The 14,274-nt window shown below is 35.3% G+C and overlaps 1 protein-coding gene across 1 annotated transcript; it reads right to left on the reverse strand.

Moving 5' to 3' along the window:
- Positions 1 to 5,577: 5,577 nt before the first annotated feature.
- LOC121242622 (protein FANTASTIC FOUR 3-like) lies at positions 5,578 to 7,089 on the reverse strand. Its single transcript, XM_041140540.1, has one exon. The coding sequence runs from the start codon at positions 6,677 to 6,679 to the stop codon at positions 5,633 to 5,635; it is 1,047 nt and encodes a 348-aa protein (XP_040996474.1). The 5' UTR covers positions 6,680 to 7,089; the 3' UTR covers positions 5,578 to 5,632.
- Between the last annotated feature and the right edge of the window lie 7,185 nt (positions 7,090 to 14,274).

Consider the following 14,274-nt stretch of genomic DNA (forward strand, 5'->3'; position numbering starts at 1 on the left):
ACCCAATGAATTGTTGGATTCTTAATTTGTTGGTGACGACATGCAACATGCATTGCTGCTAGCTAGCTAGCTACCTACTTAGCGAGGTTATGATTTTCTTCTTGTTTTTTCAATTCCAACCACATGGATGTGACAAACTAGCAGATATAGGAAAAAGAAAAGAAAACCCCTCGATCCAACCCGAAAAAGCTAAAGGGTTTAAAAAGTTCATGTCCAAGCTAGCTAGCTAGCAGCATGCAGTACATGTTAAAGTAGAATTAATGGCGTTCAAATGAGGCAGCTCATGCTTGAAACTTTAAAAATCCTTAACGACCAAGAAAGCATGCAATCGCATGCACAGCTAGCCAAAATTGACAACAAACATAACATAAATAAAAGATCATCATGTATCATTAATTTGACATGCATGAGTCATGCATGATAATGTGCCAGCCTTAAAAAGATAAAATATAAATTACATTATATATATATATATATATATATCGCTCTTTATGAAAATCAGAAGTTAGGAGGACGGTTCTGCAAACTTGCAGTTATTTGGTCTCCTTACATGGTTACTCACGAGTAGTTATGGTGCATTTATTTTGTATTGTCGTCTGTCTACACTCAGCACGTGCTTTTTGTTTGGAATATTCAAATTATGTGGTTTATCAACAGTACTCGATTGCCACATTTGTTTGGAATAAATGTGATTATGACATCATTATCATTTCATCATGTGCCTGTTTTTCTCATTTTAGATCAACATGTTAAACTTAAATATTCATGCAAAAACCTTAAAGACTTAATTCTAAGCCCACTTACTTTGAAGATGATCATAATCATGATATTCTACATGGTTCACGTACATATTAGCATTAATGTGTGTGTATATATATATATATTTATATAAATATATATATATATATATATGTGTGTGTTGTTCAACATGCATGCACCTTCTTACAATAATAATGAGCCGGAGTGTTTGGCTCAATTAATGCAAAAAAAGTAATGATTTTTCTGGATTTGTCTTTCTAAAGGAACTAACTAATTGAAACTTTTGCACTTCTTTATTCATTTTAAAATTTAGATAATGTTAAAATAAATAAATAAATGATGTAGCATGGATGGTCGATCTTGAAGATCATCAAATCCTATTTGAAGGGTAAATTCCAAAGTATGTTTCAAATTGGCCGGGAGATCAGTGCTAAAGGAAAGCTAGCTTAGTTGTTTGGAGGAGTAGATATAATTTGATCCTGATCTACCGTTAATTATTGATTGCTGCACTACTACTCCTCTATTCTTAGGTGTTGTTTAATTAATTAATTAATTATATATATATCATATATTCATGATCTCCTTTCCATTTTTTAAGTATTCAATGATAATTAATATATATATATATATAATAAGCTGTTAATTTCGAAACGATTGCTTCCATGGCGATAGATCATTTATCCGGGAAATGCTTACATTGTATTTTGTTATTATCGGGAAGACTCAAACTCTCACTCAACCTATCAGAGGAGGATGGAGTAGGTCTTTGCCGAGAAGTCACGATCATTAATTTTAACATTAATATTATTAATTTTAATAATGTGATATTGTTTATAGACTCGATAGCCCATTTAAACACATAATAACCATGTATGTGCAAATAATATTATTTATAGAGAAGTACTGCTACAGTCACAAAGAGATCTTATAAAAGTAAACTCACAAAATGATATAACTTCATATAATCATACATTAGATCTACTTTATAACAAAAATAATTTTACAATCTAACGTATATATATACTTCATTAAGACATATTAATTTATGTATTTAATTTTCTTTTGGACTAAAACATTTCTCTTCTTTATACACACAATTGTACCAATAATGCAACGTCAGATTAATAAATAAATATCCCGGGCGTATATAATAAGATATAAATATCCCTACCCAACCACTTTTTTCCATGTAAATTCATGGAAACCCATATATATATTTATAGACTAATTCCCAGCTTATATAAATATATATATATATATATATATATTCCATTGACAAACGTATCTAACTGGGGACCAAAGTGCACTATCAAAAAATCTAAGGTATCTTTTATTTTCAGAAAATTTTTCAATTCATCTCATTTAATTATTATAATTTTTCTAAATTTACATATAAAGTAAAATAAACAATACAATATTTTTAAATTTTAAAATAAAAATAATATTAAAAAAATATATTCAAATAATATTTTATTCAATTTTTAACTTTTAATTTAATTCATCTTATTTCGTATGGAAAAAAAAACAAAAGAGATCCCTTTCATAACCAAGCTGGGAGAAGGGGCTTGACCAATGACAATTAACTTCCATTAAATAAATTCCAGCTAAGCAAACATAAACTGTCGAAACATATTGGAGACATTGAGACAAGTCTTGTTTTCACGAGGAATGGATCAGATGCTCATGGATAACAATCTCAAAGTTACGAGTGGTCGTAAAACTAGCACGTAAGAGCGAGGTTTAGTACGGATCCGTCGGCCCCCGCAACTTGGTCGGTGCGCGATGGTGATTAAAGCGTCCCGACCACCATGAATATATTATATACATATATATATATACGTACTATCCCACGCACATGTGAGTTCAGTCATTTTTCCGTACAAGATAACATGCACCCGGCCACCCCCCAACTTGCGCAAATGCTTTCTGCTTTCAACCTTTTTTTCTCGCTGGCTTAGCTATTTATGTGATTGATGAGCAGTGGACAGAAGTCAATAGTACAGGGATTGGTGTCCGCAATACTGCCTAGCTACTGTCAATATATAACTGTCATGATTTTGTTCCAAAGTGCTATGGATCCCTTGGCCCCAAAACTTTAATTGTACGTACGGAACACGAGAGACCTTTGCTGGTCTGCATGGTGTGCCCACGTAGTACTTTTCCTAGTTAGTTGCTGTATTAATTATCATTGAGAGTAGAGAGGTTAAATATTAAATTGAATTGATACGAGATAAATTTAAATAAAAATTAAAAGTTAAATAAAATATTATTAAAATATTATTTTTTAATATTATTATTATTTTAAAATTTAAAAAATTTAAAATTATTTATTGTATTTTGTATATAAATTTGATAAAATTGTAGTGATTAGATGAGAAGTGACGAGATAAGTTTAAAGATTTTATGTATCCAAACCTTCATGTTGATGTTATGTTTTGCAGCCCGAGCAACTCTGTGATGGGTCGATTCGTTTCTGCTTGAATGAAGGGATGTGGGCTCAGGGTGGTAAGAAACACCTTTAGTGCCTAAATCAACTTTAGGTTCTCAGTCTATGATTTAAAGGAGCTCAAATGAAAATATTTAGAGAGTTTTCTGCCCCAGCGAGGGGGTATATATACCTAGTCAAAGTGGTCCCCGGGAAAGCTTATTGTGGCGATGTTGCTATGTATTCAGGGTGTGCCTTCTCCCCACGTTCTGCCACACGACAGGTCGTCTATGCCTGATTGTGACAGTCGCTGACAATCTAGGATTCACGTCGTGGCATGTCTGTCTCCATCCTTCATTAAATGCGGTGTGGTCTTAACCTGGCGCACCCACTTTACAGGTCTGTCCAGCCATCGGTGTCTAGGGACCAGGGTTGTCCCTGACACTATGTATGCGGATTGTCGGCCAGTAGTGGTGTCAGACCTTCTGACTCAAGGGTCCATGTTCTGCGCGTTCAACTTCGCTGCTCTTCTATAGGCTTCCTGGGCCGACCTTACCCTTCTCGGTCTGACCATTTCTATCCTTTCATACTAATTTCTTACTACTGGGCTACGCTCAGAACCATCTATGCCTCGTGGGCTGGGCTCGTGTGGTTCAGCCCTATCCTAGGAACAGCCACCCTCACACTCCCCTAAATATATAACTCAGGCTTTTTCTGCACAAAATGAGAATTTCTTGTAATTATTTGCTAATCGATGAACCATATACATGTATGAGAAGCGCTTCAGACCGGTCCGACTGTTAATCCCACAAAAACAGTTCTCCATTCAACTCAAGACAAGTAAGGAAAAATACTGAAAGAGAGATATGCTAGACCACATAGAATCAAGCCCCTTTCTCATTTGCACCGCCCATGACACGAGTCCCTCATATGTTCTTCTTTCCTTTTCCACCAAAGCCCCCAAACCCAGAATTCCCCTGCCCAACCTGTGCGACGGAGATCGACCAAGAGCCGCAACAGAGCTCGACTTCACGAGGTTACCTTCGGATTCTGGAGCCTTCGCAGACTGGGCGACTACATCCTCTTCAGCCTCGGGCCACGCGCACCATCAAACATCGGTGTCGAAGACCTTTCTCTTCCTTTATACCAACGATTCTTCATTTTTTTTTTCTTTATTATACTAACGATTCTTCATTCTTCATCTTTGGTTCATTCAATCCAATTTTGTAAGCTTTTATCTCAAACGATTCAATTATTCACAACAACAATGAAAAATTATTTTCTTAAAATCAAATACATTTGCACAGATTGTGGCTTGAGGAGAAGGGTCAACGTCGGTGGACTGGTGGATGGGCTCTGGGTTTCGTGAGGGCACGAGGAGAAGATTTGGGAGTTGAGATTCAGGGTTCTAGATTTCCTTCGGATTGAGCTTTGACAAAGGAGGTGCAATTCGCGATTCGTGGGGAGTTCTCATTCGGGTTGAGATTCGAGAAAGCCAATGCGATTCGGAGAGAGTTCCTTCGGTTGAGATTCGACGAAGGGGGTGTGTGAGGGGAGTTCCTTCGAGTTGAAATCGCGTAGAAGAAAGATTACCCTTTTCTGATATTTGCTGATTTAGGATAAGTGTGGTGAAAGTCATATGGGTAACTATGTGATTGGCGGGCTGTTATATGGCTAATAACAGCCAAACCGGTCCTAAGGAATTCTCATGGTACACAAATATAGATATATCAAAGGTAAAACCCAATTTGGATGGCATGGATGTAATAAGATTGCGGCTGCATGCATGGAATAAATACATATATATATTTGTGTTAAGAACAAACATAATCCGTCATATATCTTCACGCAGAATTATGATATCGTGGGCGAAGCTGCAACCTCTCAAAGTATATTGGTGGATCGAGCATATAATATATAGTACTACTGCTTTAATTAGAGATGCAGAGTTTTCTATTTTGGGACATATCAAACGCTGGCTTTCTAGGTATTTGGACTGTTACGTAGATAATCAATTAATATTGTTAAATAACCCATCTTTCATTTATTCTGTCCAAATAAAAAGTTGAGTAGTACTGGCGTAGGGTCGACCCCGATTTATATGTTTTGACCTAATGATGAAGCACAACTATCATAGTTCAAGTTTTACAGATTCCGCGCAGGATTGTTTGTGAACATTTAGAAAATATGGGAATAAATGGGTTAATTCCTTACTTGCCAATGGCACGACTGCTCTCACATGATTTGACTTTCTGTTGTGTACATGTGTGCGCGCGAGAGAGAGAGAGAGCAACGATAATAACTACCTAGGCTACACAGGCGCATAGATTAAGGAAAGAAATGAGGGGATTTCATGCATGGAAGAGTAGGGGGGACAAAAAGGAAGAGGACAAACACTAAATTGTGGAATATAGTTAATATATAGAGAGATCCAAAATAAAGCTTTAGCTAGGAAGTAGCCACTGGCCACAAGACCGGCTCCCAATCTAACAATATTTTCTTCTCGTGCTGATCGTCTTCTTTGCACCCTCTTGGCCTCTCAAACTTTTCCTTTCCCATTTCAGCCTCACCATATGCGTAATTACCATCCAAATCCTCACCCACCAAGTACACGTCCTTTTCTCCATCTTCAAAATCCTCTTCCTCTTGATCCTCTTCTTCTTCTTCTTCTTCTTCTTCTTCCACTGCAGGTTGTTTTTCTTCTTTGGTATCACTGTCAAATCCTTCTTTTCCATCAAACGCTTCATTTTCTTCATTATCGGCTTCATCCGAGTCAACACTGAGAGTACAAGTTTTCAAAACGCATAGTCGAAGGCGGCCATGACTGCGTTCAGCTTGAAAATAAGTGTGAGTTACAGGAGCCTTGACAGCTTTGATTATTAGCCGCCCATCTTCTCGGTGGGGCCTAACTCGTAGAGATTCCGAGCCACTTATCGTTGTCAAGGGAGGTGGAAAATTCCGAGGATTAATTTTCTTTGCTCCAAAAAGTTGACGTGATTTCCTTTGCTCCCTTGTCGGCAAATTCCCGCCCTTAGAGTCCGACGCAGGCAACGAGAAAATGCTACCCTCCTTGATTTCGGTGCCCGTTTCATTGCCCAGATTTTCAGTGCACAGTTCCAAGCTTTTCTCACTCAGAATGGACGAGGAGCGTTTATCAAGAGGATGGACGTAGATGTTTTCCTTCTCCATTGCTTCTTTGGGACCTTCGGGGTTTATGGACATAGCTTGGAGGAAACTCCAGCCACCCAAGTCAGGATTTGAGGGGCTATGCTTGTCTAAGGGGTTCTGGGGCTTGTTGCAAACCTCCTCAATGCGGTGATATTTCTCTCCAACTTCTTTGGTTTTGCAATCCAAGAAACAAGATCTTAAGGCTAGTTCAAGCGGTTGAGAGAAGTGTGGTGTCGGTGAAGACAGTTTGAGCCTCACCGTTTTTGGCTCGACAAGATGGGTGCTGTCTAGACATGACTGCAGACCTTGGTACACAATCGTTGCCATAATAGTAGCCTATACTTTGAAATTTCAAATGAAAATCAGAAGATTTACAAATCTAGAACTAAATGGAGGCAGAGGCAGAAGAGATGATGAGTTGGTGTTCTAAATTACAATGAATTTGAGGCTCTTTTTTGGGGAGGAGGACACAGAGAGAGAGAGAGAGAGAGAGAGAGAGAGAGAAGCAGAGGAAGAAACAGAGGATTTGGTGTTATAAAATTGGAGTGAGAAAAGGCTCTCTGTAGGGGGAGACGCAGGGAGGCCGAGGAAGAACAAAGGAACTATTCATCCAAGAAAGGAAAAGAACAGAGGGATTGAGCTCTTGGATTACAATGAAAGGCTGAGGTATTATGGGTGGAGAGAGAGGAAGAAAGAGAGACAGAGGAGATTGAATGAACGCGAGGGATAAGTGAGGACCGGGGTGTGAATTTGTAGTCTCAAAAAGTGGCAAGAGGCATATTGTGGGGAAAGGTGGAGGTGGGTTGTAGGGCCTTTCGAGTCTTCGACGCCACTTGAATTATATAATTCTATATACTAACTCACACTTCCAAAGAGGATATAGAGAAATAAAAAAATGGGAGTTAAAAGATCTCCAATTAAGTATTTTTGTTTCAGAGTTAATTATTCGATTTTGAATTTCAACTTTCTTACCAGAAAAAAAGGGAAAGAATTTCAAGAAAATATTCCTCATCAATTATCTCATGTGGGCAGAAATTGATCTCTTGGAAATGTCCTTGTTGTTGGGTTTGTAGAACCTGGTTTATTGGTGTGTCAGTCCGATTTGATAACCCAACCAGACAATGATGTATTATAATTTTTTAACAGATTTTCACGAAACTTAAGTAGATAGTTCACTTAAGTGGTACTCAAAAAGTTGCTCAAGTGAATGTCGAACAGAGAGTTCACTCGAGACGTGGTTAACACTTTGCTTGAGTGAATAATACAGAAAGTGAAAATTAAGATTTCCGCTATGTGATACTATAAATATATACTTAATAAATAGTATAGGAGTTTTGAGAGTTCTGAACAGTGATATTTCACCTCAAAGTGTATTTTGTAATTTCTCAATACATTAAAATTCTCTGCAATTTTGTGGGCGTAGACATGTTGCCGAACCATGTTAATTTTATATCGTGTGATTAATTTGCTTATATTTTTTTTTTTTTATCATCATTTTCACAACACTTGGTGTGGACATGCATTAATGTAGTTGAAGGGAGAGACGGGGGGAAGACTTCAATGGGGTTTATAGTTGCTGCAAATTTCCAAAAGAAAGACAACAAAAGGCAGGATTCTCTCAAATATTTACTGATAGTGATTGTTTCTTTTCCCATTTCTCATATTTTAAAAAGAGTAAATTTATATACAGTCATGTAATGTGCAAGCGTCATGCAGTCGTTTTGAAAAAGAGTGGGGTCTACTATTAAAAAATTAATTTTCTTTTCACCTGGGTATTGTATTTATTCACTTTTTTTAAAATAATTGTACAGCACTTACACACTCACTATTGCCGCTATCATTTTTATTTTAAAACAACCCCTAAACTATGGCTTGTGCATGATTCATATGCCTTAAGAGTCAAAACCAAGAATTGTTTCAAAAGGGACTAAAAAAGAAGAAGCAACATCAGCCCACTCCTTTTGAAATTTCTATGAATTCAGTTGACTCGTTTACGCATCATATTCATGCCAATCACAGAAGAGGAATTGACCAAAATCCCTCTAGTTTATCCTGAACTGGCTCAGTTGTTATATATCTCAATGGGAGGCTAATTTAGTAAAGATATCATGAAGTAGGTCGATTTCGAAATTTATGTTAATTTGCTTGGATCAGCATGGAGACTACATTACACATTGCATGCTGCATGGAACAATGATGATGTTTGGGGAAATTTTATTGTCTAAATGACAGAATCCAATGGCTGTCCTTATTTTCTGCCATAGATTTCAAATAAAGTGGATGTCATGGTGAGTCCCACCCACCTATTCAAATAAAGTCATGATAATGTAGGACTTGCCAGCAAAAGTAGTACTGTTTAGACGGCAATTAATTAATTAATCGATCAATGCAGTCTATCGTATATAAGAAAAACAAATTAACATTAACTGATCAGAAAGTCAACTGTTTCTTTAATAACACACGTGTCTTTTTTAAAATGAAATACAAGAGTTCTCCATCTTTATAAATTTTAGGACTGTTTATCTGGGTATACTGACGGGAACCCAGATTTTAAATCTTAGTGCAGGTCAGATATGGGCCGAAATTCGTATAAATTTGAATTTTAAATCCGAAACCAGTTTAACCCGGTTATTTATTTATTTATTTATTTAACAGACAATTTTAAGACCATTCACACTCTGATCTATGTTACGCTGCTTTTGCAACAAAGCTTAACTTCAAACCAACAGTTCATGAAGATTGCTGAGATCAAAGAAAGGCCGGGGCTTTTTTTTTTGTGTCCAATCTTTGTGGGTTTTTCGAAAAAATGGTTTCCAGGATTTTATTTGTGCGTAAAGCAAATCAAACTCATTTCTGCTTGAGCTTTCTCCTTTTTCAGTCCATGGAGATGTGCTACAATGTTATTGGATTACATTTTTCTTTAAAATCCATGATTGCATTTTTCTACACCTTGCAAGAATGGAGGAACGTGAGAGAGAGAGAGACCACAACACCAGCCATTTGAGGCTGGGAATATCGGACTCCAAAGGCCACCCAGTTACCCACAGTATGTGGAAAAGAGTCTGGCGTGGGACTCAGAACCTGCTAGATCAATCGGCGTGTAGATGGGATATTGGGCGGCGCCTTTGAGACCAATCAAGTCAACCCAGCCAAGCACGAAATCGAAGCTAGGCCAGCTGACCATATGAACCTGACCTGGGCAAAAAACAATGAAGAACCAAAAGGGAAAAGTAACAATCGCTGAAGAGCCAAGCAGCGAGAGAAAGACCCATGATGCTGGACTCGATTTGGGATGAAGATACAGAAAAACCAGTGGGCAAATGCAGGAAAACAGGTATAGTAGGGAAAAAGCCTGCAAGCTATACGAAGAAGAGCGGTGCTACTCTTTTCTCCAAGAAAAGATGCGACAGCACCCTGGAGTGAAAAGTCGTTTCTCCCAACTTTCTCTTTTCTTAAGCTAGAGTGTCAGAAGAGTAAATTACAACAAAATAGAAAATAAAAATATAATCTTTTATGCTAATATTTCATATAGGATAACAATAGATTTACAACTTTTTTATCATCATTTTATTATTTTTAATGTATTTATTATTTTTAATCATTTTTTTAATATCTTTAATGAAAAAAATATAAAAAATATAAAATTTTACTAATAATCATTTTCTTAACTAATCAGTAAAAAAAATAAAAAAAAATTAAAAAATTAAAATAAATAGTAGAATAATAGTAGAAAAATGATAAGTCTATCATTAGAGAATTCTTAATGGATTAGCTAAAAGTTAAATTCATTGAGTATTTAGTTATTAGAGAACAAAATATGCTCACAATGGATTAGTTAAATTCCAAATAATTGAAATTTATTTACAGTGACTTTCAAAAGTTTTTCTAAATTTAAAGGTTATTGTACATATATCAAATACATATTTTATCAATTATTTATCTCTCTCTTTCTTTCTATCACATATTTTATCAGAATTGATATATTAATTTGAGTTAGTGATATATTAATTTAATTAAAATATGATTATTAATTAATATATAATAGGTAGAATAGTAAAATATGATAAAATTAAAAAAATAAAATATTTTTTAAATTATTAATTACTTATTACTATACAATAAATAAATAGATAATCTAATGTAAAAATTTGATATGAATAATCAAAACTAAATTCATCTTACATTATTATATTGTTATATAATGAAAAAATAATTATTCTAATATAGAGATTTATGTAAAAAAATAGTCAAAAATTAAATTTCTCTTATATTTATAAAAAATATCTTTTAATTTTGATTAATCCATTCAGAATGCTCTTATTCCTCAAATAATTTCTATATCAATATTGCAAACTGGTAGATTAAAACACATTCTCACTTTTAGATGTTTAACACCGGTTGGTTGTTCTATTTTATGATAAATTTAAATATGAGAAATGATACTTGCAATAGCGAGTATATAAGTATTATATAATAATTTTTAAAAAAATAAATAAATACAAGATTTACATAAAAAAAAATTAATTTTTTAATAATAAATCATATTTTTTTTAAAAAAATTATAATATAACATTACTCTTTTAACATATTTGTATTCTTTGGCGTGGCTTTTCATTCAACTCAAACTTGGTCCGGCGATTACGTGGATCGTACGGACAGCCTAAAGAAGGCATGTTGAAAAGCTGTGTCAAAAGCAAAATGAGTGAGTGATATATCCTCCGCTAATATCACCCTAGCTTGTCTTGTCGGTTGCCTAGCTGCTTGTTAGGCTGTGATCTAGTTAAGCTGCTAAAAGCATTTGCACAGTGTTTTCATGATTGATAAGCTTTTGCGCTTTGTCTTTATGTGATACAGCTCAGCCTAGAGTTACTACTCGACTCAACAAAATTAAATTATGACCGGGGAGCTGATCAAAGTTCTGGCCAGTTTGGAAATTAGAAGTATTTCGTTTCATTTTATTTTATTTTATTATTATAATTTTTTTAAATTTTTATATAAAATATAATAAATATTTTAAAATTTATAAATTTTAAAATAATAATAATATTAAAAAAATAATATTTTAATAATATTCTTCATCGATCTCATTCTACATGGTTGTTTAAAGATAAGATATTAATTATATATAGTTATTTGATTTTGTATCCTAATTTCATGTAAGTTTCCTCATCCATCTTTGACATTACGTATTTGATGCTATTTTCAACAGATAGCTATGATTAACTTGGAAGATGTAGATGTTGTTTCACAAAATTAAATAAAGAGTAATGTTACGTATTCAGTCGTGAAGTGTGTAAGTATCGTATAGTCTTTTTGAAAAAGAGTCAGGTTGATTATTAAAAAAATAATTTTTTTTTCATGTAGATCCTGTATATATTTACTTTTTTTAAAATGATTGCACGGTACTTTTGTACTTACGACTGCAACTATCATTTATCTTAAAGAGTTATAATTTCTCTTAAATAAATAAACGTACTATATATTCCACAACCAAGGTCCGAAGTACTACTACTCTTGAGGGATGAGATTTGATATATAGAAGCTTAGCCATATATACATACATATATATATATATTATTACCTTGTACTTGCGCACACTTATCTGTATTTATTACAAGAAAATTAATTATTTTATGGTCAGTTATTTCTTACTAAAAAAAATATTTCTTGTTAAAATAAGTCTATTTTCTTCACAAATAGTTATTTTCATCTTTAATAACTCGTTATAAATATTCATTTTTCTTGTGATGATAGATGCTTTCCCATTTAATTTTACCCGTCTTTCTTTTCCCTTCTCAAATGAATTTACATATAAGCTTTTGATCATAGATCAACTCGCTTGCATATAACGTTTTAACATGGCGCTTTAGACAATATTACTAAAATATTCTCATGTATAATCTAATGGGAAAGAGAGAGAAAAGAAAAAAAAAAACCACCTTCTACTTTATGTAAAACTATTTTATCTAAATAGAAAAATATCAGAGTCAGTATGTAAAACTTCTATGCTTAGAAAATAGTGTAAAGATCCAAGATCCTTCACGGGAAAGTAAGCTCACAAAGCATTAATAAACTGAGTTATTAAAATAGGATTTGAACCCATAACAATAATGTCATCCACATATATCAGCACATAAACACAATCAAAATTATTTCTAAAAATAAACAATGAATTATCAGACTTAGAACCAGTGAAACCGAAATGAAGTAGTCGATCTGTGAGCTTGGAAAACCAAGCCTGAGGGGCTTGTTTCAAGCCATAGATCGACTTCTTCCACTTACAGACATGTTAAGGAAGATCCGGATTGACAAATCTCAGAGGTTGCTGCATGTACATGACGTCTTTAAGGTCACCATGTAAGAAAGTGTTCTGAATGTTCAATTAGTGTAGACGCCATTTTTGAGTAACAACAAAGGAAATGATGAGACAGATGGTGACCGATTTTACGACTAGACTGAAAGTTTCACCATAATTAAGCCCGGGCTATTGGTGAAACCCCTTGGCCACAAGGTGAGCCTTGAAGTGTTCAAGGGAGCCATCAGCCCGTCGCTTGGATTTCAGAATCCATTTTGATTCTAAAATGTTGAAAGATTGAGAGAAAGAGACAAGGTTCCATATTCGGTTTTGGAGAAGAGCAGCAAATTTGTCAGTCATTGCTGCTCTCCACTCCGGAAATCGAGACGCTTCAATAAAATGAAATTTGAAGGTTCTTCTAGAATGACAATGGAAGATGAGTTGAGTGAGATGGACGGTTTGGATGGCCACAATACGATACCGTTGATTCGGATGAGAGGCAAACAATTTGTGTTTTGGCTCTAATGATCATAGGGTGATGAGGGATAGAAGTTGAGGTTGATGGAGAGGAAGGAATGGATGAAGGTGCCGATTGAATGCTAGGGTTAGGGTTCGAAGGTTGGGAAGAAGGTGAGTCTGGCGGCTGCATGTTGGTGATCGTGTTTTCAAAATGAAGGGTATTTAGCTGAAGTGTGTATTGGGTCGGGTTGGATGGGGACGCATTTGGACTGGGCGGCGTGAGAGAGATGGGCTGAACAGGTTGAGATGTTTCGGTCTGGCTTGGGGACTGAGTGATATCTGGGTTATGGGGCGTGACTGAGGTCAGTTGCATGGGTAGAGGATCGGTAAGGCTTAAGGAAGGGAATTGGGCTTGGTTGGGCTGAGATGCACTTGGGCAAGGAGAAAGTGTACCAGAAATGAGAAAAGGGTCCGAATGGGCTTGAGAAAGAAAGGGGTAATGTGTTTCTTTAAAGACAACATCTCGGGAGATATAAGTGCGGCCTGTTGGCAAATAAATACAACGATAGCCCTTATGATACGGGCTATAGTTCATGAAAACACAAAGTTATGAACGGAAGTCCATTTTGTGGCGATTGAAGGGTCGAAGATTGGGCCTACAAGCCACACCAAACACACGTAAAAATTTGTAATTTGGGATTTTGTTGAATAAAATTTCAAATTGTGACTTATCACCAAGAATTGATGTGAGCATTAGATTTTTTAAATACACATATGTCTGAAAAGCCTCAGACCAGTATTTATGTGGAACTAAGGCATGCGCAAGTAATGAGAGCCTAGTTTCAACTATATGTTTATGATGCCGTTCAACAGTGCCATTTTGAGTATATGAATAAGGGCACATAAGATGATGAGAAATGCCATAAGAGGTAAGAATCTGAGTAAGCGGACAAAATTCGCCACCCCAATCAGATTGCACTGAAATAACATTAGTGGAAAAAATATTGGAAACGTAGCATAAGAAAGCAACAAATATAGTGGAAACATTGGACTTTGTTTGAAGAGGAAATAACTAAATAAATTTGGAGAAGTCATCTACAATGGAAAAGTAAAAACGACAACCGTTTGAGGAGAGCATAGGTACAGGTCCCCAAATGTCTAAAAAAAG

This window comes from Juglans microcarpa x Juglans regia, chromosome 1D (genome assembly GCF_004785595.1).
Source record: "Juglans microcarpa x Juglans regia isolate MS1-56 chromosome 1D, Jm3101_v1.0, whole genome shotgun sequence".
Taxonomy (NCBI): Eukaryota; Viridiplantae; Streptophyta; class Magnoliopsida; order Fagales; family Juglandaceae; genus Juglans; species Juglans microcarpa x Juglans regia.

What these genes read in the sequence shown, in the direction of transcription:
- LOC121242622 (XM_041140540.1), bottom strand. Translation starts at nt 6,679, where the DNA reads ATGGCAACGATTGTGTACCAAGGTCTGCAGTCATGTCTAGACAGCACC.